This window comes from Micromesistius poutassou (assembly GCF_964030765.1).
Source record: "Micromesistius poutassou genome assembly, chromosome: 13".
Classification (NCBI taxonomy): Eukaryota; Metazoa; Chordata; class Actinopteri; order Gadiformes; family Gadidae; genus Micromesistius; species Micromesistius poutassou.
The window spans coordinates 19433552-19454209 of NC_140283.1; the positions used below are offsets into that span (position 1 = coordinate 19433552).

Below are 20658 nucleotides of genomic sequence, written 5' to 3' on the forward strand. Positions count from 1 at the left end.
TCGGCGACAAAGAATGGATGTTTCATTCTCCGCCTTGCCCTCGTTTTATATACCTTATATAGTTCCTGTGTAAACTCTTTGGCCGTTTAAAACAGCATCCACTCACAAGGCAGCGACCAGTTCATTGGCAGATTGGTGTACCCACTGTGACTGCCCCCTACCCCCTGATCCGGATCACATTAGAGTTTTATCGTCGCCTGGGACAGAGACAAATCTGTGAGCTCACGTTTTCTCGCGTATGTGTCTGGCCCACATACCGTTTCAGACAAATTTCCAGCCAATGGCCTGGGTCGGGCCAATCACATCCGTCGATCTAAAGTGGGTTTGATACCATGTCTGTACGGAGGAGCGCCCTATTGGACGGCCGTTGGTGCATTTCATAGGAAACCAAGATGTGCTCTGATTGGCTGTAGGGATATCTAACTGCATCCAGGGGGCTGTTAATCTGCACCTGCTGTTAATCCTTCGAAAATCTAAAATTAACCAACAGGTTCCAGAATATTACACATTTGCAAATGGATCTGGCAAAGTCAGTCTAGTATTATTGTCCGTTTCTTGGAAATTCACCTTGGGCCCCATCCAGTGGTTTAAAACCCAATACAGCATTACAATACACCCCCAAAAATACATGATACACATGAAACCAAACCAAACAGCAGGCCTCCTTTGACCCAGTGAATCCATGTCCACACGGTACCACAAGTGTACGATTGATAAGGAACAACAAGCGTATGAGTGCTGAGGAACCGCGAGTGTACGGGTGACGAGGAACCACCCAGGTTTGAGTTTGGGCCTTCTGTGTGTCCCCAGCACGGTGGGCAGTGGCCGGCGGCAGAACACCATCCTGGTGAAGGTCCCGGGCCCCGAGGAGAGCCAGGAGGACCCGGACAGCGGCTCGGAGGCCAGCGACTCGGTCTCCAACAGCGGCAACACGTCCAACACGCAGAACGGACAGACGGTCACGCTGATCACGCTCAACTCGGAGGGTACGTCGCTCGCACGCACGCACAGGGACACATGCACACGTACAAGAACACACGCACGCACGCACGCACGCACGCACAAGAACACAGGCACAAACTCACAAGAACATAAGCACTCACTTACACACTCACACATGCACACACAAGAACACACGCAAGCACTTACAAATGCCCGAACGGCAACATGCACTCACGCACACACAAGAACAAACACATGCAGTTACGCCCTCAGGCATGCACACACAAGAACACGCAGACTTATGAATGGACGCACAGGATCAAACGCACAAACCCACGCATGCATTCACACATGCATACATAAGAACACACGCACCTACGCACTCAAAACAACACACGCATGCACACGCACAAGAACGCACACACACACACACACACTTTTGCACGCACTCATGTATGCACTCATGCATTTACGCACAAGAACGCAGACACCTACGCACTCACAAGAACACACACACGCACGCACGTACACATGAATGCACAGAACACACACACTAACTTGCATATGCCCGCCTGCACGCACACACACACACACACACACATCACTAAGACAGACACAATGTTCTTGATCAGGATCTTGTGATCCTGATCATGTCCTCAGTTTAGCACACCAACTCTTTGAGTTTGATCGAGTTTTGACATTTGTGACTGTTCTGTTTAATTGAAGGCACATCCAACTGACTAATTCTGGTGGAATCTGAGCTGTTTTGCTGTCTCAGTGGTTGCTGTGTGTGTGTGTGTGTGTGTGTGTGTCCCAAAGCCAGAATAATTCCTTGTTAAGACAATTGGGTTTTTATCGTTGATCTTTTTCTTCGACTTGTTCTCAATCAGCCTTCCAGAGAATTCCAGTTAACTTCAAAGGGGTAACACAGAGTTTAATTGTATCTGCAGATGTGCGCTGTTGTTTAAACACAAACCGATCATTTCAAAGTTGTGTTTTAATCCAAGGGAGATAAAAGTGGAGTGTGGTACTGGCAGCGGGAGGTTATGCAATCTGTGTGCCAGTCCCTAAACCAGCTCAAAGAATGAGTCCTTCTTGGCTTCAACAAGTCTTGTTAAATATATTGTTCGAAATAGTTAAATCGTGCCTCAGCGTCTTTCTTTTCCTACCATATGAGTGTGCGTGCCATAGTTTAAAGTATCAAACCACGCTTTGTAGTCTGATCAAATAGACTAAGAACATGTGTACGTTTAAATGTTGTTTCGGAGATTATTAGTTAACTTCATTAATGTATTATTTATGTAATTCATGTACTGTAAGGATTGCCGATTGCCGAGGATAGCCTTCGACTCCATCTCTAGTCTTAAAGTTTTCCGTACTACTGTGAGCCACAAACCAAAACCCCAAATGAAACGTCAGTTGGTTCTTCCCGCTCCTTCCTCCAGAGGACTTCCCGGCAGGCACCTGGCTGGGCGACGAGAACAACCTGGAGATGCGCGTGAGGTGTCCCATCTCGGCCGCCGACATGCTCCACATCGCCACCAACTGCCGAACGGCGGAGAAGATGGCCCTGACCCTGCTGGACTACCTGTTCCACCGCGAGATCCAGGCCATGTCCAACCTGTCCGGCCAGGGCAAGCACGGCAAGAAGCAGCTGGACCCCCTCATGATCTACGGCATCCGCTGTGAGTCCCGCGCCCACTGCCCTGCCACCCATCCATAGCACTACCCCACGTACTATACCTCCACCCATGTCCCTATCCACATGCCCATCCACCCATCTATACGCCCATCTACCTATCCGCCCATCCACAAGTCCATCCACCCATACATAGTACTACCGCACATACTCTACCTCCACCCATTCATATTCCCATCCCTCTATCCACACGCCCATCCACCAATCCAACCATCCAGACCCCCATCTACTAGCATACTTAGTACCATGCGTACTGTACATCAGCCTCTCCACATCAGCCTCTCTCACTTTAGCCAAAGTATTATGGCTAATTTAATATTTCAGACCTTTTTCTTATTTCCCTCAAGTGGCTGCTGCCTCTTGCCTGGCCCCCCATTGTATGAATGTGAATCTGTTCTCAATGATGGTGGTAAGGGTTAAAACATATGTGAAAGTTGCAAATTGCTTTAACTTCGCTATCAAAGCACATCAGAAATCTGCTGAGGCTGCAAAGTAAACTGTAGTTGGCTCGGAGAAAACGCCTTTGTCTGGGGATGGTTTTGGTTGCCATGACAGACAATGGCGTGCAGCTACATGACCCCTGTGCTATTTTTACCGGCAGTTAGCCTGCGAGGGACTGTGCAGCGCAGCCTTAATGAGTAAATACATTTCAGACCAGCTAACCGCTGCCAGGAGCGCTTTAAGCAACAACTGTGGTCATTTAAGACTATTTTAATCACCAAAAAGATTTGACTGCTGCACAATTTAACCTCCTCTCCCATGCATGTCATGCACACACACACAATAGTATGCACCTACACACACACACGCATGCACGCACGCACGCATGCACGCACGCATGCACGCACGCATGCACGCGCACATGCACGCGCACTCACACACACACACACACACACTCCTGTTTCCTCTTAATCCCCACTCCAACAACCTCTGGGCTGGGCCCTCTCTGTACTTTGCTTTCACAGAGAGTGATTGTACTTGTGCGTTCCCAGGACAGGTTAGCATAACACACATAACATCTCCCAACACGCACGCATTAATGCGTAACACATTTAATAGCATACCAAACTGTAAATGACAAGCACATGTGGCCCCAGGGACCCGGGTACCCGCCACTCATCCCTCTGTGGACACTTTGAGTCCTGATTCCACCGAACGGGGGGAGGAATGGTGCTGGGACTGCAGCAAGGGGATATTTATAGATACGTGTGTGTGTGTGTGTGTGTGTGTGTGTGTGTGTGTGTGTGTGTGTGTGTGTGTGTGTGTGTGTGTGTGTGTGTGTGTGTGTGTGTGTGTGTGTGTGTGTGTGTGTGCGAATGCGTTTGTGTGTGTGCTTGCGCGCGTGTGTGTGTGTGTTTGCATATGCGTGCATGTCTGTGACGGGGGACTTGACGGGGGACTTTAAATTGTGCAGCAGTCGCATCTTTGGCTGATTTAAACAGTCCTAAATGACCGCAGTCGTTGCTTAAAGCCCTCTTGGCAGCGGTTACCCTGTCTGAAATGTATTTACACTTTAAGTCTGCGCTGCAGTCTCTCTCAGGCTCACTGCTGGTAAAAATAGTGTGTGTGTGTGTGTGTGTTGAAGTGTGTCCTCAGTGAACACCTGCTACCAGCCAATGGTGGATAGTTTTGATAGACCGGTTGGCAGGTTACAAATTCAGGGTAACATATTCAAACAGGTAGGGCAGAAGACCAAAAACATAAAGTTTGGACAGTCGGTGTGGGTGGAGTGATGATGTGTGACTGCTGCGTCTGTCCTCAAGTAAACCAAATCCGTTCCAGCTAAATCACCTCAAGCTCTCGCTGTCATATTAGTGGTCGTTGTGAATGACACCATGTCTGGATGGATGCTCGTACGAAAACACTATGAGTCATGATTACGAGAATGTATTTTTTTTAGAAGACAACATTAATGCATTTGTGTCATTTTAAGAAAGTGTAGAGCGCCGATCGACCTCCGTCATCGCTTTATGCGAGTGCATTTGGATCCCAGCCCGGGTCCTGTATCATTAGCATAACCCCCATGATGCAGTGCGTCAATCACAAAGTCATTGAGGAGAGGCTAGTATCACTTCACAGCACCTCGAGCGCGTGCCCCGATTGGACGGCTGTGAGTGACTCCTTGTCGCCCTGTGCCCCACCAGGCCATCTGTTCTACAAGTTCGGCATCACGGAGTCGGACTGGTACCGCATCAAGCAGAGCATCGACTCCAAGTGCCGGACCGCCTGGAGGCGCAAGCAGCGAGGGCAGAGCCTGGCCGTCAAGAGCTTCTCCAAGAGGACCCCGCGCTCCAGCACTGGTACGCTGAGACACGCACGCACGCACACACGCACACACACACACACAGATGTTTTTGATACCAACTTTTTATGAAAATGGGGATAATTGAATTATTGAACATGGAAACTAACGTCTCCAAAGCACACGCACTTATCATAACACCCCTCATCCGCGGACAGCCGTCCGCTAAACAATTTAACACTCGGAATAGTAGTAAAACTGCAGTAAAGTTGACTCCTCTAAGTACGTAGAATATTTAGAGTATTACGTCCATCTTTTCACTGGTGCGATTGTTATAGGAATATGCCTTATGTTCGCATCGCGGCTGATGTTAATCGCTTTTAACGTGCGCGTAGACTATATTGTTCATCAGGCGTGTCATGAGAATAGCATTTTGTTTTCACATGCACGAATCTGGCCAAGGCAAGATTCGCTCGCGTTAGCCAACACAAATTCCCCAAAGAATTCATGTCGGTGATGCAGTAATATCAGCATTCGATTAGCATAAATCTTTTTACTATTTGAAATGATATCCGACTCCTGAAGTTGGTTCCAGCGGCCGTAGTGTGGGTGTGTTCCTCCCACGTCCTCCCGCTCCGCTCCGCCGGGACCTCGTAGCCCCAGGAAGCCCTGGCCCGGGGACAGGGGCTAGGTATTGATGCAGATGGTTGTAATCTGCAGACAAGAGCCCCTGCTGTCCCCTATTCTCTCTCTCTCTCTCTCTCTCTCTCTCTCTCTGTCTCTCTCTCTCTCTCTCTCTCTCTCTCTCTCTCTCTCTCTCTCTCTCTCTCTCTCTCTCTCTCTGTCTCTGTCTCTCTCTGTCTCGTTTTTTTTAACTTCTTTTTTATTGAGTTTGTACATTATAAATACAATTACAAAATCAACCTTGAAATATATCATCTCTCTCTCTCTCTCTCTCTCTCTGTCTCTCTCGCTCTTTCTCTCTCTCTCTCTCTGTCTCTCTCGCTCTGTCTCTCTCGCTCTTTCTCTCTCTCTCTCTGTCTCTCTCTCACTCTTTCTCTCTGTCTCTCTGTCTCTTTCTCTCTCTCGCTCTCTCTCTCTCTCTCGCTCTTTCTCTCTCGCTTTTTTCTCTCTTTCTGCGTCTGTTTCTGTTTCTCTCTCTCTCTCTCTCTCCCCCCCTCTCTATCTCTGGGATCCCTCACCCCTCACCTCTGAGAGACAGAGCACTGCAGGGGAAACCCAAATATCCTGTGAACTCACAGAGCGCCAGGCCTCGCTCTCTAAGGCCACACACACACACACACACACACACACACACACACACACACACACACACACACACACATGCACACACATGCGTGCGGTGAACGCGGCTGCACTGTAACTCTCCCATCAGCCACCTGGCCACAGCGTTTAGCTGCTATAAGTACGCTGCGAGAGGAAATGCAGGCCGGCACCCCCCCCCCCCACGCTACACAATACACATCACACACAGCACGGCTCTGAGGGCTGTGCACGTGCGGGGGCGTGCACAGTGTCAGGGCAACGCTGTTTATTGTCGGAGAGAGCCCCGGCAGAGTCCAGGGGAGCGCAGCGGAGACCTTGAAGCGCCCCGACCCCCTCTGCCAAAGCGCCGCTCCTACCGCCGTCTTGTTTTCATTGTGTGACCGAACGAGGAATGGTGGCGTGGTTTTTGTTTAGTTTTTTTTTTTTTTGCAGTTAAGTGGCCATTTATGTCATTTGTATCCTTGAGTGTGTGTGTGTGTGTGTGTGTGTGTGTGTGTGTGTGTGTGTGTGTGTGTGTGTGTGTGTGTGTGTGTGTGTGTGTGTGTGTGTGTGTGTGTGTGTGTGTGTGTGTGAGAGAGTGTGTGCATGGATTTGTGGATGTCATAGTGTGTGTGTGTGTGTGTGTGGGGGGGGGGTCTCGGTGTGTGTGTGTGTGCACGTATATGGGACCAGACTCTGTTTACACTGAGGCCAGGAGGTTGTGTTTGTTCTGGAGCTTGCCAGTGTGTTGGGAAGGCTGGAGAAGCCTTGTTGTGTATTTAGGTGAATTTGATCAAGTGTAAACACTACATCATCTAGCAGATGCTCTGGGGTTTCCCCCCCATCACTTTTCCCACATGTGTGTGTGTGTGTGTGTGTGTGTGTGTGCGTTCCCCCCTGCCTTATTCCTTATCTATGTAAGCAAGTCCACCCACTGCACACCGGTGGAAGATGTGGTCGGAAGGAGGCTGTCAGGATACACAAACGTCCTCATTTGTCACGTTGTCTGCGGTAGGCTTCAGGGTATCACGGCACTACGGTATACCAGCGACGTGTTCAATTTGATGCAATGCCGCCAAAAATACTGACACTTAAACTCTGGCCACGATTTGAAGCATGATATATAATTATATAGTCACAAATAAGTTATTTGCGTTGCGATGTCTTTAAAACTGAAATAGTTTCATTCGCCAGCGATTCGCGGCTTGGCGCGGGTAGGCGGAGTCCCCCCACGTTGCGCAGGTTTTACAGTACTGACCGCCCCCCCCCAGGAATGTCCCGACATGAAAATTGAAAGTGCCATGTGGAGCAGCATATGGCTGCAGTTGTGTGGCGTATTTAAAGAACCACACATCAAAGTAGAGTTGATAGTAGTGGGATAGTATAATCATTGTTTAAATTCAAAAGATATCGGATATTGTCAAGATGTTCTGAATTTCAGTGATGTGACGCAGGGTCTAGTGATGTATATGTGCCCTGGAGACAGCAGTGCTACTCTCTATAGAGACGTCCTTTGGTCAATACTTCTACACAATAGCCAAAGTTAAACGCAATAAGCTGAAAACGTCACGTTTCAAAATGTCGGCTTAGGATTCAAATAGCTTCTTAGAAGTGTATGTTAAACTGACTTAACATACACTGTATATAATACAGGTTCATCTGATTTAACGTGCACTGTATATAATACAGGTTAATCCGATTTAACCTGTATTATATGCAGTCTATGTTAACTGTTTATTTCTGACCGTATTTCTTTGATAATATTTTTATCATATATTTTCTTCAATATGCATTTTAACGAATCCCCCAGGACTAATGAAGGAGAACAAACAGTGATGGGCCGTTCCTGACGGTGGTTGACACTTTGACTGACTTGACTGAACTCTTTCAATCTAAACATGCGTGCGATTCCTTGTCTCTCCAGACGGGGGAACCATCGAGACGACCCACATGGAGACCACCACCCAGCAGACCCTGCACTACTCCCTGGCCAATCAGCAAGTCCAGATCCACCGCATCGGGGAAGACGGGCAGGTGCAGGTGGTGAGTGGAGCCTCCTCTTCTAGTTCTTCTTCTCTTGCTTAGTTCCTCTCAGTCACAACCAGGAAGACCATGATTTACTTTTCAGGTATTGTTTGGCGAGTACACGGTAGTATAAAGTACCAAAATAAAAACTTGACATGGATATTAAATAAAGATGCACAGACATAAAATAACACAAAATGGAATCATTGCAGTGCGACTTGACCAAGGCTTGACCCCGGTTGTTCCAGTGATCCCTGGTTGCCTTTGGTTTGCATGGCGCCGTGCGGCAATATGCCTGCCAGATGGGACTTCTAGAAAAGGTTTGAGGTGTCGGACATGGACGTATTTATGGACGTTTCAGAAGCAGATCTCTTGACTGTTCCTGAAGCCTTCAAACGGACATGAAAGTAGCATACGGCCGGCAGACTCCTTGGGCGGTTTCACGAGGTGCTGGGAACAGGATGCGCTCCTCCGTGGACACCTCCGCTTCTAACGGGGCCTTCGCCCGTGTTTGGATGCACGGCTTTCCTCCGTATGCTGTCGGGAGACGAGCCGCTGTTTCTCTTGGCGCACGTTGGAAGCACTTGACTTTGTAGTCGAGGCTTTCATGCTTGTTTGCTCTAAAAAACGAATACATGCTACAACAAAACAACACGTAGCGACACTACGTCGTAGGACGGCGTAGAGATCGACGGGATGCCAAGCGCCGCTGAATTCAATGTGCATTCTTGCAGCGGTGGGGAGTGGTAGGCCTGTGTGTGGGGGAGGCGGTGACCTTGTACAGCTGCAGGGGTCAGAGGTCAGACCCATTACAACACCACGGGTGGGTCGGCAGTACATGTGCGTCCGGGCGCCGACGTTGGCTCTCCTCTCATCCGCACCGCCGTCTCGGGAAAACGATGGCCAGGTCCCGTTGGGAGGAGCTGCCCTCTGCAATATCTCCCTCTAGGTCGCTTCCAGTCATCCCGATTTTCCATACATCTGGCCAGTTCAATGGTACTTTGCGCTCCTGCATCCTTCTTGAGTACATCCACGTAGGTTAGTGTAGGACGTCCTCGAGACCGATGCCCATGGTTTGGTTCCCACAGCACCAGTATGCTGGCTGGCAGCTCTTGGTTGTCTTTGGCGGTGTCCCGCCAAGTCTCATTCTCCTGGAAGCTACTTTCTCGCTGACCCTTGGTAATCCTTCATACAGGTTACTGTTAGTAACATGTGTACTCTTGCTGATGTTTAGTGCTGCACGTAGCATTCTGGTGTAGCACCCGTCTAGAGACTTCTGCAGGATTGGCTTCAGGGACCAGCATTTGCTGCCTTAGAGGAGAACAGACTCTACCGTTGCAAAGAAAAATATCGGCCTTGTGTTTACTTCACATGTCCAGATCAGTTCCAAGGTCGGAACATTCAGGCAGTTATTATTTTTGTCATTTATTTTTCTTATTGTGATGTGATTACTCCGCTTAGGTAATCACATAAAGTGCTGACCAGAAACACACAGCTCACACAGACAAACACACATGGGAACCTCTTTAACGAACAGTCTGGGGCAAATTTGTTGTTGGAAGTCTGCATTGCATGATAAAAAGGGATCAACAACCCTAACGACAATGTGTTCACAGTCAATACGCAAGCGATACCCCAGCACGAGGAACAGATTAACATTAATGGCCATGCTCCCATATGCCACGGCCCACCAGCCAGCTACCTCACACTAACTTCACATAGACCAGGGGTCTCGCCTAGCAGACACCGCAGGAGGAGGGCTACCCCGTCCGTGGGGGGGGGGGGGGAGAGAGTCAGTATGAGTACAATTAAACGGTAGTGACCTGATATTTGTCTCAATAAAAACCCTAATAAGATAAGATTAAGATTAACTTCATTAATCAGAAGGAAAGTACTGCAAAGAGCTTTAAGATGGCATCGCTGAGGCTGACAGTAATGAGATACTAATACAGGAAAGGGAATGGGACGCACACACATACACACATGCACACACACACATGCACACATGCACACAGTCTGGCAGTTCACCGCTGCCAACGGAAGATTGCTTTAATGAGTCATTAAGCAAAACCTCGTGCATGGGGCTGATCCCACACTTTTTGCAATCAGAGCAAGTAATTAATCACATATTGGAATTAAATTATCTGCCGGCATGTCTTAATAATAATTTTTGATATTTAATTCATACAATATCTAACTCTGTAGTTGGTAATAGAGACCATGTTATGCAATTAATCCCACATGTTTTTCTTAAATGCGGAACGAGATAACAGTCCGACCACGTTGTCTCGTGACTGTCTAGCAATAATTGGTTTTAAAAAAGTGTGGGAACAGCAGGTTTGACTTTGTACTGCAACCCCTGTGGGGGACAAAGTGTATTTCTGTGTTTTGCCCTGACCTGGTAACATGGTACTGCGCCCCCTGTGGGGGACAAAGTGTATTTCTATGTTTTTTCCCTGATCGTTGTCTCTCTCCCGGCCTGTTTCCCCTCAGATTCCCCAAGGTCAACTACACATCGCTCAGGTGCCACAGGGAGAGGAAGTGCAGATCACACAAGACAGCGAGGTGTGTGTTCACGTGCGCCCTGTGTTTTAGTGTGTGTTAAGTTGAGTGTTTAGTGTGTGTTGCCCAGAGTGTGTAACTGTCCGTGGAGAAAGAACCACAGCTGATGATAATGGGATCCAATTTGGGTGTCAAGAGAACATTTCCCCCTAACATGCTAAGACACCGAATACCATATGCAGGGGATAAAATAGGTGATTAATTATAGGTTTGGCATAACGTTTTGTTCCCTGACTGATCTCAATATATAACGTGAGGTTAAACGTTCAAGAAAAGTGATTTTCTTTTCTCTTCCAAAAACTGGGTTTTGCGTAAACCCATTTGGGCAAAGTGGCAGTAATGAGCTCAAGTTGCTCAGAACCAGAGAGCAACACGACGCCGTAGATGAAGGCTCTCGTGTGACTGGAGGGATTAAGACGCTGCCGCTTATTCTGGTGAACCAGGGTTCAAGTCCCCCGGGGGGGAAGCAAACTACCCACCGTACCTTGCCAACGTCGGCCACCAGCCAACTCCATGCGTATCAGCATCGTCTATTTAAGATCCCCTAATCCCCTGGTTTGGAGGACTCTCAAAACACAGGGCGGGAGTTCGCTCCGAGTGCACCGCCGTCCGTCACGCGGCCGAAAGAACCACAACAGACGACACCTCGTGTGTTCTCCTCATCTTTAACGTCGGGACGCAGTGAGCGCTCGCTGCGACGAGAGGAGCCGTGCGACAAGAGCAAGAGAGACTCGAGGACTGGAGACAGGAAAGCTCCGGCTCCTTTCCTGTTCTTTGTGGCGTGGGCCAGGACCCTTTTTTCCCCCCCTCCCTTCTTCCCCGCTCGTACTCCTTCATATTGTTTGTTTTCTAGAGTTCAAAGCTTAGCAACAGAATCCCCATGCTCCCAGCCGTCACTCAGTCGGTGTGTTTTGGTTGTGGCCATCAAAGAACATTGGTTTCAGCGCGCTTGAAAAGGAAATGAGCTATTGGGAGATTTTGCTACTCCTTGCCCATATGGCAGCGTGAACCGCTTTAAACTGCGTTAGACGTTTCCCCGTAACTGAATTAAGACCGGGGGAAAGTTGAACTTTCGTGGTGTGCAGTGGGTCTATCGCGTGCCCTCTATGCCGCGGAGAAGAGCTCCAGGGGTTGGTGGTCCTCTGCTGGGATTCTGGAGTGCGCAGACTGTGCTGTTGTCCTCATGGCCTACTGGTACTTTTCTGTCTTCGGTGGTCTACAAGATGTCGCCAGAAATTACTTCACTTTTGACTCGTCTCCAAGGACATGAGATATACTCTCCAAATTTCAACAGTGTCTTACCAGAACCACATGCGCGCTGTGGACGTGTGTGTGTGTGGCGATGCACCCGCCTGCTCCAGCATTTGGGCCCTTCTACAGCTGCTGCTCTCCCCCAAAAAAAGCTTTTTCCCAGCACAAATCAAGAGTCTGCATAATGAGTCAAGCGCCAACGATAGCTAGGATAGAGCGTTTTATATTGCCACAATGTTCGATTTAATTTCGTACCGGCACGGCCAGTTTGAGTTATTGTTTTTCCCATTGAATCAACGACGGAGCCAAAGGCATCCATTTATTTCCCCCGTGCTTACAACCCGTGTCTGTCCAGCAGAAGAGCAGAGGCACGCTTTTAGATGTGCGTTGTTGCCCAAAAGCAGAGTTAAACAAGTCCCAGAGCAGGTCGCAGTCTGCCTTCGTTCTACATTCGTCAACAATGGGAGTTCACGGCACCAAAGGCAACTCGAAATCGACTCTTCAGACATAGCTTGTTTCACGTTGATCGGTTATAGGTTGACTGCCTCGTCTGTACACACTCGTACTCTCTGTGACAGTAGCGTGAGACGTGGGTAAAAACGGAATTGAGCAAGAACATAATCCCACGACAAGAGAGGTTTCCTGAACGCGTAAATCAGGAGAAAGAGGTTTTTTTTGGTGCAGCTGTTGACATCTTTACACCGTACATGTGTTGCGGGATATACACAGGTTTGTTGTCGGAAATACTTTGAGATGCCTTCTGATTGTCGGCTGTGTTTCTGTCCCTCTCTCAGGGAAACCTACAGATCCACCAGGTTCACGTGAGCCAGGACGGACAGGTAAGAACTCACCTCTACTATTAAACGATTAGCTAACCCTGCATGTCTCCAGTGGTGGTGGGTACTGGAGTCACTTCAATCAAGTCACGCAAACATATATATTTTTCTTTATTGTAAATGTTGGATGCCAAAAATACAATTAGTTGTATTTAAAAAAAACTTAAATACCACAGGCGCCTCATTACAGAAATACTGGTTCAATTCTGCTATTAAGAAGAATTAAAAAAAATCAAGAATCTAGTGTAGGTGACATGAGCTCATAAATGGCTTTAGACTAAATGTAGGAAACAAAGAGAGAAAATCGAACACAAAACGAGACCCCATAATAATACCTTTAAACACAAACGCAAACACAACACATACTCGACTCGCCTTCTAGTTGATGCATTATGCTGTTATACCAGTGGGTGAGGCCATTTCAGTTGAAATGCAGCCCCAGAGCCCTACTGGACCTCACACTAAGACCTCTCTTACGGCTCATCCTGTTGGCGAACACTCCCATCAGCTCTCACACACCTCAGCACGCTGCTGGGAGTCATCATAGGGGAATACCGGCGAAGGGATGGGGGCGATTAGAGGAACCAGACACAGTGTTCACATGGATGTTGCCCAATTGTCGTTTTTGCAGGGATTTTTATATATCAATATCAATGACCACCAGTAAAACACGTTGAACTAATTTGAACACAACCATTCATCTTGAATCAAAAATGTCAACCAGACACTAAATCACAAGGGTTCTTTATGTAAATGACTCCCAGTCAGCTGGTTTCAATGTGGGAAAAAGTGATATTAAAGATTAAAATGATCGAAATTTGACTGAACCACTTGGTTCGATAACAATTTATAACAAAAATTGAACAATCGATAAATTGTGAACTCAGTCACCATAGCAACACACATATCAAAGAACACACATGGACTATACATGGCCGTTCCCCGATCCCTCACTAGCTGCAGCCCCTCTCCGCTCCTCCGCGACCCCATCGCCTCCCATGCCGTAGTTGGATATCTTGGCCCTGTCTTGGCTCTCCTCCTGTCTCTCTCTCTGTGTTCCTCCCGCCGGAGGTCCCGAGAGAGAGAGAGAGAGAGAGAGAGAGAGAGAGAGACTCTGTGAGTGTGTGACCGTTTCGGTCCATATACAGGCTGCAGCCGAGCGGGCCTGTGATCCAGGATTCATGTCCTCACGCTGTTTGTCTGTGAGCGTGGCCCCCGGCCGCCGCCGCAGCACTTTCTCACGCTCCCCGCGCTGGAGGCGACGCCGCCTGGTGTCCAGCCAATAGGAGCAGCCCTGGGCTAGAGAGAGAGATCCGCTTGCAGACTCATGCGTCAGGTGTGTCTGGGGAGCGGCTGTCTGCCAGCGGTTCCTAAAATAACGTCTGAGAGAGGAGGAGAGGGGGAGGGAGAGGGAGAGGGAGGAGGAGGAGGAGGGTGATGAGGATGATGATGATGGTGAGGATGATGATGATGATGATGATGGTGAGGAGAAGGATGAGGATGCTGCTGCCTTTAGTGCCCGTGGTTGCACCAACAAACCCACAAGCCTTCACGCCTTTGCTCCCTTCCAGCACGTTCAATTCAGTATTATTAATATTATGAATGTGTTTTATATCATTTCTTATTTTCTATGATTTTTTTATCATTTAGCATTTATAATGTGTGTATCTATTATAGTGGCTTGTTAACACGACTCACACAATTCAATCAAGGGGAGCTCTTAATGATACCCAAGTGTGTTGGTGTCTGTGTGCGTGCGAGCATGCGTGTTCCTGTGTGTGTGTGTGTGCGCAATAGACACAGACAGTGTATTTTTGATTTTTGATTGGTTGGTCTGTTTTACTGGCTGTTAGGCTGGATGTGTGTTTTCAATTGACATGTAAGTTAGTCACCACACAGCCCAGCTCTTTTGTCTCTGTCTCTGTCGCTCTCTTTCTCTGTGTAACCCACACCAAGCATCTACGCACACAAACTCACACAGACTCACACAGACGCGTGTCCTCAAATGACCTCGTTTTCATAGCCCGCTGGCAGCTCTCCAGTCTGTCTCCTGTGTATCTTGGCACCGCTCTGCACCAAATCCTGTTTCCGATTTTTGCAGCATTGCATTAGATATACCACTTAAGAAGTCACTATTTAACCCATTTGCATGAATGTAGATTTATCCCTTGATTTAGGTTTCCTTCGTGATCGTTAAACGGTGGTTATAACATTGTATACTTCCAGTGGACCGCCCCTGTATGGTTACCAGGTTCTGGAAGAGGTTCGTCTAGAATCAGGCAAGTGCTGAGGGTGGGTAGAAACCGGCTCCTTCCAGAAGGGACTCCTTTTTCCCCTGGCTCTGGCCAGCAACTAAATTGCCAGAAAAATAACTTTGAATTTCTCCCTTCAATGTTAACTAGGGGACAACACCAATCGAGTGCCAGAAACATTGAAAAAAGCTCCATGAGAGTTTATCGTCTTGATATATATTCATACGAATATGTATTTCCCTTCTTTGCCTCATTTGGCATTTGCAGACACCCCCCCCCCCCACGTCCTTGCATTGTTGACATCATTGTGGAGGATGTAATGGTTCTGGACAGTGCTCTGACTGCATTACTGTAGCCAGGCCTACGCTATATAACTCTGGAGCTCTGCCAGACCAGACCTCCCCAGGTCCTGTCTCATCCCACTCCTCTCTCCTCCTCTCCTCCTTGTCTCCTTGTCTCCTCCTCTCCACCTCCCCTACTCCCCTCCTCCCTCTACTCATCTCCCACTTTTCTCCTCTCCTCCTCCATCTCCGCCTCTCCTCCCTCCCTCCCCTCCTCCTTCTCCTCTCCCTGCGCTAAAGATAGACAGGAAGATGGTTCCCTGAGCTCCTCTCACTTCCTCTGCCCTCCTCCTCCGCTCACATCTGGCTCGCGGGCCCCCTGGTGGTGCCGGGGTGAGGACCATGGGGTGTGTGTGCACGTGCGCGCATGTGTGTCTGTCCAAGACCTACTCTGAAAGCCCCTTCAGTACAACCCCGGTCTCTGTCAACAGTCGTTTTATCATGTAGGGCTGGAGGTTGTAGGTTGGCTGAAGCAGAGTCAATCTGTTACGCTTGTGTTAAAGGCGGATACGTTTTTCCAAATATAGAGATATTTATGTGTGTGTGTGTGTGTGTGTGTGTGTGTGTGTGTGTGTGTGTGTGTGTGTGTGTGTGTGTGTGTGTGTGTGTGTGTGTGTGTGTGTGTGTGTGTGTGTGTGTGTGTGTGTGTGTGTGTGTACACAATCAGACAAGATCTGTGCTGTTTCAGTCCACATGTTTGTTCGCCTCATACGCCTGACCTTTGTGTCTTTGTACCGTCCAAGTAAAGCCAGACTGAAAGCAAAGCTCACGTCCAATAAATTGGACAAAATGTCTTCCTGGTGCTATTGCTGGAGAGAGGGAGAGTGGGAGAGAAAAAGAGTGAGGGAGCAGAGAGAGAGAGACATATGAAACTATTAAAACAATCTTTAACTGCTCTCACTGTCTGCACAGCCTTATCTCCAAGCCTCTCCCTCTCCGCTGTGAGCCAACCCTGCAGACATAGACCACATGGAGGCATGTCAGATAAATGCACTGGCTGGGGAAGGAAGCAGAGGCAGACATAGCCTGCTAACGGTATGTCTGCAAGTGCTGTCTCTTGCTTTTTTAAGTGAGTATTAAGGGCCTTAAACAAGGCACTGCACAGCCATTTATCTTGTTAGGTTAGATGTACACTTCCTCCACACTCCGCATGTACAAGCACCAGGGAGCCTGCTACTCTTCGGTTGATATTTAATGCGATCCGAGTTAAATCCATCGTGACATTTCACCAAGTAACCGCTAACCACCGAGACCCAGACACAACAAAGAGTTAAAAGTCGTCTCTCCCTCGCTGACGCCCCTAAGCTCCTTGCGGAATCCATCCCAAATCCAAATAAGTGCAGAGGCCTATAAAGATCCAGTCAAGACCCGGGATGCTGCGGAGCCCTGCCTTCCATTATGAGCGAGTCGAGAGGGGAGAGGGCGAAGCTGTCTTTGAGGTCGCCCTTGCCGCCCTCACGGAGCCGTCCCCATCAGCAGAGCAGAGGGTCGGGTCGGGGTTGTATCTGGGGCAGCTGGGCCCCGCCGTGGCCTGTCTCTGAGCGGTTTCTGGTTCTTTGCGGGAACTCGGTCACCCGGACACATTGTCTGGCCCGCCACCCCTCCCGGTTCCGCCAGTAAACGCTGCGCGCGTGCGTGTGCGTGTGCGCTGCACACTGCTGTGCAATTAAACATGAGCGGTCCAAGAGAAGGATTAGGGGGAAACCGATAAAATGAAAACACAAATACGGACAGGGCCACAAATCTGTGTTTATTAGGCCCCATGTCCCTGCTCTCTGTGTCACAATCTTGGCTGTTGTCGCGGCTGTCGGCCTGATTTGTTTACTGGTGGATCGCGCTGTCCGGCGCAGGGCCTTGGTGACGTGACCTCTGTTGAGATCTTGCACCGCTTGCGCTTACATGATCCCGATTCTTCACACGAAGCATACTCCATCTGCTCTAATAACCAGATAACACAATCTGGGCGGGGAAAACCGACTTCGCCTCTCAGCAAAAAACACAAATGGCCTTGCACCTTGAGAGCAAATAGTGAAGATAGTGTGGGATGAGTCAGGGAGTTTGCGTATTGAGTATTGTCTGGTGGGATGTAGGCTATGCATCCTTGGCCCGGACAAGGGATCTCTTCCTTCTTTCTGAGTCACCGGCCTTAATCTTCAGTATTTCCAGCTGTAAGTGCTCGGTGAGTCACCATCTCACTTCCCCCCCCCCCAGGGTGCACATCCACCGCTGCCCTCCATCACGTTCGCTCGTATCTGCACCATCACACAGCCGGACAGCAACAACCCTCTGAGCGGTCAGACCCCTTATCACATCCTCAACGGGGATTCAGGGAACGCGGGAATGGCCATATCTGACCCTGGTGTCTGGGACACGGGTTCAGATAAGGTTGTGTGTGTGATCTATGCATCTACGGAGCTGCGTTTGGCCCCGCTGTACGGGGCAGACGGCCACGTTGAAACAATTGAGCTTGGCGTGTTCTTCTAAATGGTGTCTTCCTCGTTACTTGTTTTTATTTTATTTATTTCCGGCAGTTGCGTCAAATACTCATCAATGCAGACAGATGCACTGTCTGAAGAACTTGAGGAAAATGGTTGCCGTGGTGATGGGAGATTACCGTTATGTCCCATGGGCAGCTGGGAGAATATTGGTTGGATTAGCATTGTTGGGCACAGTACGTCAACCACGTTGAGTGATTGATTCATTGGTACCAGCAGGCTTTTGTTGTCAACTCTGTCAGTTTGATTCCTCTCCTTCCTCTTCAAAGAATAAGATTTGACCGTATAAAAGGTTTCTCCTTTGAGCAATGTTTGCATTGTGCTTTAATGAAAGCAACATTTGACATTGCGGTTACATCAAATGGACTATAATTGGACCGGCTGTTAGAATTAAACAAGATAGTTATGATCACGACAGTTGAGCATAACTAGCTTGTCATATGAAATATGAAATTTACTGACATTGTAAAGTTCAGATGCGTGATGCAGATCCCTGAAATGTCTCTGAAGATCGTTTTGCCTACCAGAACCGGATCCTTCATCACAGCAGTACGTCTTTATTAGTGCTATTCTGGTCCAAAAGCCCTTGATTTCTTTTCTTGTTCTGTTCTTTTCTTGTTGTGGATCTGAACTCAAGCCATGTTGGTTTTTGTGATGGAACCTCTACCCTCCAAGCCTTTGAAGCAGACGTTGTGTTGGGGTGGATGTGGTGTCGTGGGGGATGTGTGAGGGGGGCCTGATTGGATGCAGGTTTTGTGTTCCGCTCTGTGAACAACGGGGTGCTGTGGGGGCGGGCGGGCATGGGCGTGGGCGTGGGAAGCAACGGGTGGTCCGGGAAACGGGAATTATTTACAACTTGAACGGTTAAATCGGAAATCGGGAATTAAGGCCGCCTAATCATCTTTATAGCACAATTGGGCGACTTTGCCTCCAAACTCTGTCGGTCGGTAAGAAGGTATGCAAGAATGTTGTATCAACCCCAATGGTGCGTGGATTTCAGCACTGATGTGCTTCTGCCCACTTGCGTTGCAGGTCTCTCTCTCTCTTTCTCTCCCTCCTCTCCTAGCCTTTCCTCTCTCCCTGCTCCCTCTCCCCCAACACCCCGAGATGGTTCGGGCTGGACATCTGTCCTCGGCCAGCAGGACCCTAGACCCAGATGTTGTTGACGGATAAGAAGCACACAGAGGAAGTTCCAGCCACTCTGGGCTCCGACTGTTTCCTTTCTCATTTCCCCAACTTTTGTTCTCCTGCAGTTGTTTGGGTGATTTTCTTTTCTTTCTTTCCTTTGGAGAGTGCTGAGAGAGGCAGAGGTATTCCATTGGGAATAAAGGGAAACCAGATTGGTGGATTGGCTCTAGTTTTTTTTTTTGTTTTTTTTCCATAAGGACAGAAAAAGAGAAGGATTGTTGTTTTGTGTGGAAAGTAAGGGTGTTAAGTTCACAGGGTTCGTGTCGTGACGATCATTAGAACAAACACCAGAGGCAGTCGATGCGCCGCATACTGTAGTGGGACCTCCCTTGAGTTTGGGAAATAATGCAATGCTGTTCCAAATGACTAAGAAGTCGGAATGACAGATCGGCCACAGATCAGTGTATTAGTAAAAAAGGATAGTGTTACAGTGTCAGTACGCATGCATACAGGATCATTTTGTGTTGCTGATCTTATACTATCATTATTTTAATTTAACTGCTGTCATATTTAACCAGAAGACTGGTTGAAGTGAAGCAGCTCTCTGGCTGACGGTGTGTTTACACCGTCAGTTATTGGGAACCTGCATGGTTTCTGCATTACAGCTCCTTGAAATGAACCAGCACTTTGGCCGATGCTTTGTTTACACGTTCAGTTATTGGTAACCTGAATGTTTTCTGCATTAGTACATTAGTGCTGTGGTTGTTCTGCTGCTCTGTCTTTCTCTTCCGCTCCCCTCTCTTTAGGTCGCCTTCTCTCGCTTTGCTCTTCATTTCCTCAGTATCTTGGTTTCATTGTTGCTGAAGCCATGACAGCATTCGAAAAAACGATGTATTCATTTCATCGCAACTGGCACGCTCTGTGGGGAATTGAAGATGCTTACGAAGGCCAACTTATCCCTGTAGCTCCATCTGTCGAGGGCCAGCAGGGCTGTTTTTCAAACCCTGCATTTTTGGTCTGCACCTTGTCTGCTTTGCATCGTGACACGGTCGGGTGACCAGCCAGCCGCACATCCAGCCAACAGCGGATTATTTGCAATTCCCAATTGGTAAAAGCTGCACTGTAACCATAACTAATGTGCCTAAGATCTGGCAGGGCCTTTGCAGACACACTGAGCACAGAATGTGTCACGTATGTTAGGCGTGGTTGTGTTTCGTGGAGCCGTACCAGGTCTTTTTCGATTGTAAGACACAACATGATCTCCACTTTCCAGTTAACCTCATTTGAACTGATGTGTAGTAACACATCAGCTAACACATCAGTTAACTGCTGATTCCTGACTTTGCTGCCTACACCCACAGTCAACTGGGATTTGCATTCTCATAGTGAACTGCTTTTGGCTGCTTTGTTCTCAGTCAATTGGGATTGGCTCCTCTTGTCACAGTGTACTGTAATTGGCTCCTTTGTTCTCATAGTCAACTGGGATTGGTTCCTCTCTTGTCATAGTTTATTGCGATTGGCTCCTCTCTTGTCATAGTGTACTGCGATTGGCTCATTTGTACTCATGGTCAACTGGCATTGGCTCCTCTCTTGTCACAGTGTACTGCGATTGGCTCATT

The 20658-nt window shown here is 48.4% G+C and overlaps 1 protein-coding gene across 1 annotated transcript in view; it reads left to right on the plus strand.

Annotated features, from left to right (window-relative positions):
- The window catches only part of banp (BTG3 associated nuclear protein), a 34507-nt gene that overhangs the window by 3793 nt on the left and 10056 nt on the right, over window positions 1–20658 (plus strand). Inside the window, exons 6-11 of the mRNA XM_084477139.1 lie at window positions 811–986; window positions 2388–2627; window positions 4786–4941; window positions 8074–8192; window positions 10668–10739; window positions 12782–12826. Coding sequence (XP_084333265.1) covers window positions 811–986; window positions 2388–2627; window positions 4786–4941; window positions 8074–8192; window positions 10668–10739; window positions 12782–12826 — 808 coding nt within the window. The remainder of the gene's footprint in view (window positions 1–810; window positions 987–2387; window positions 2628–4785; window positions 4942–8073; window positions 8193–10667; window positions 10740–12781; window positions 12827–20658) is intronic.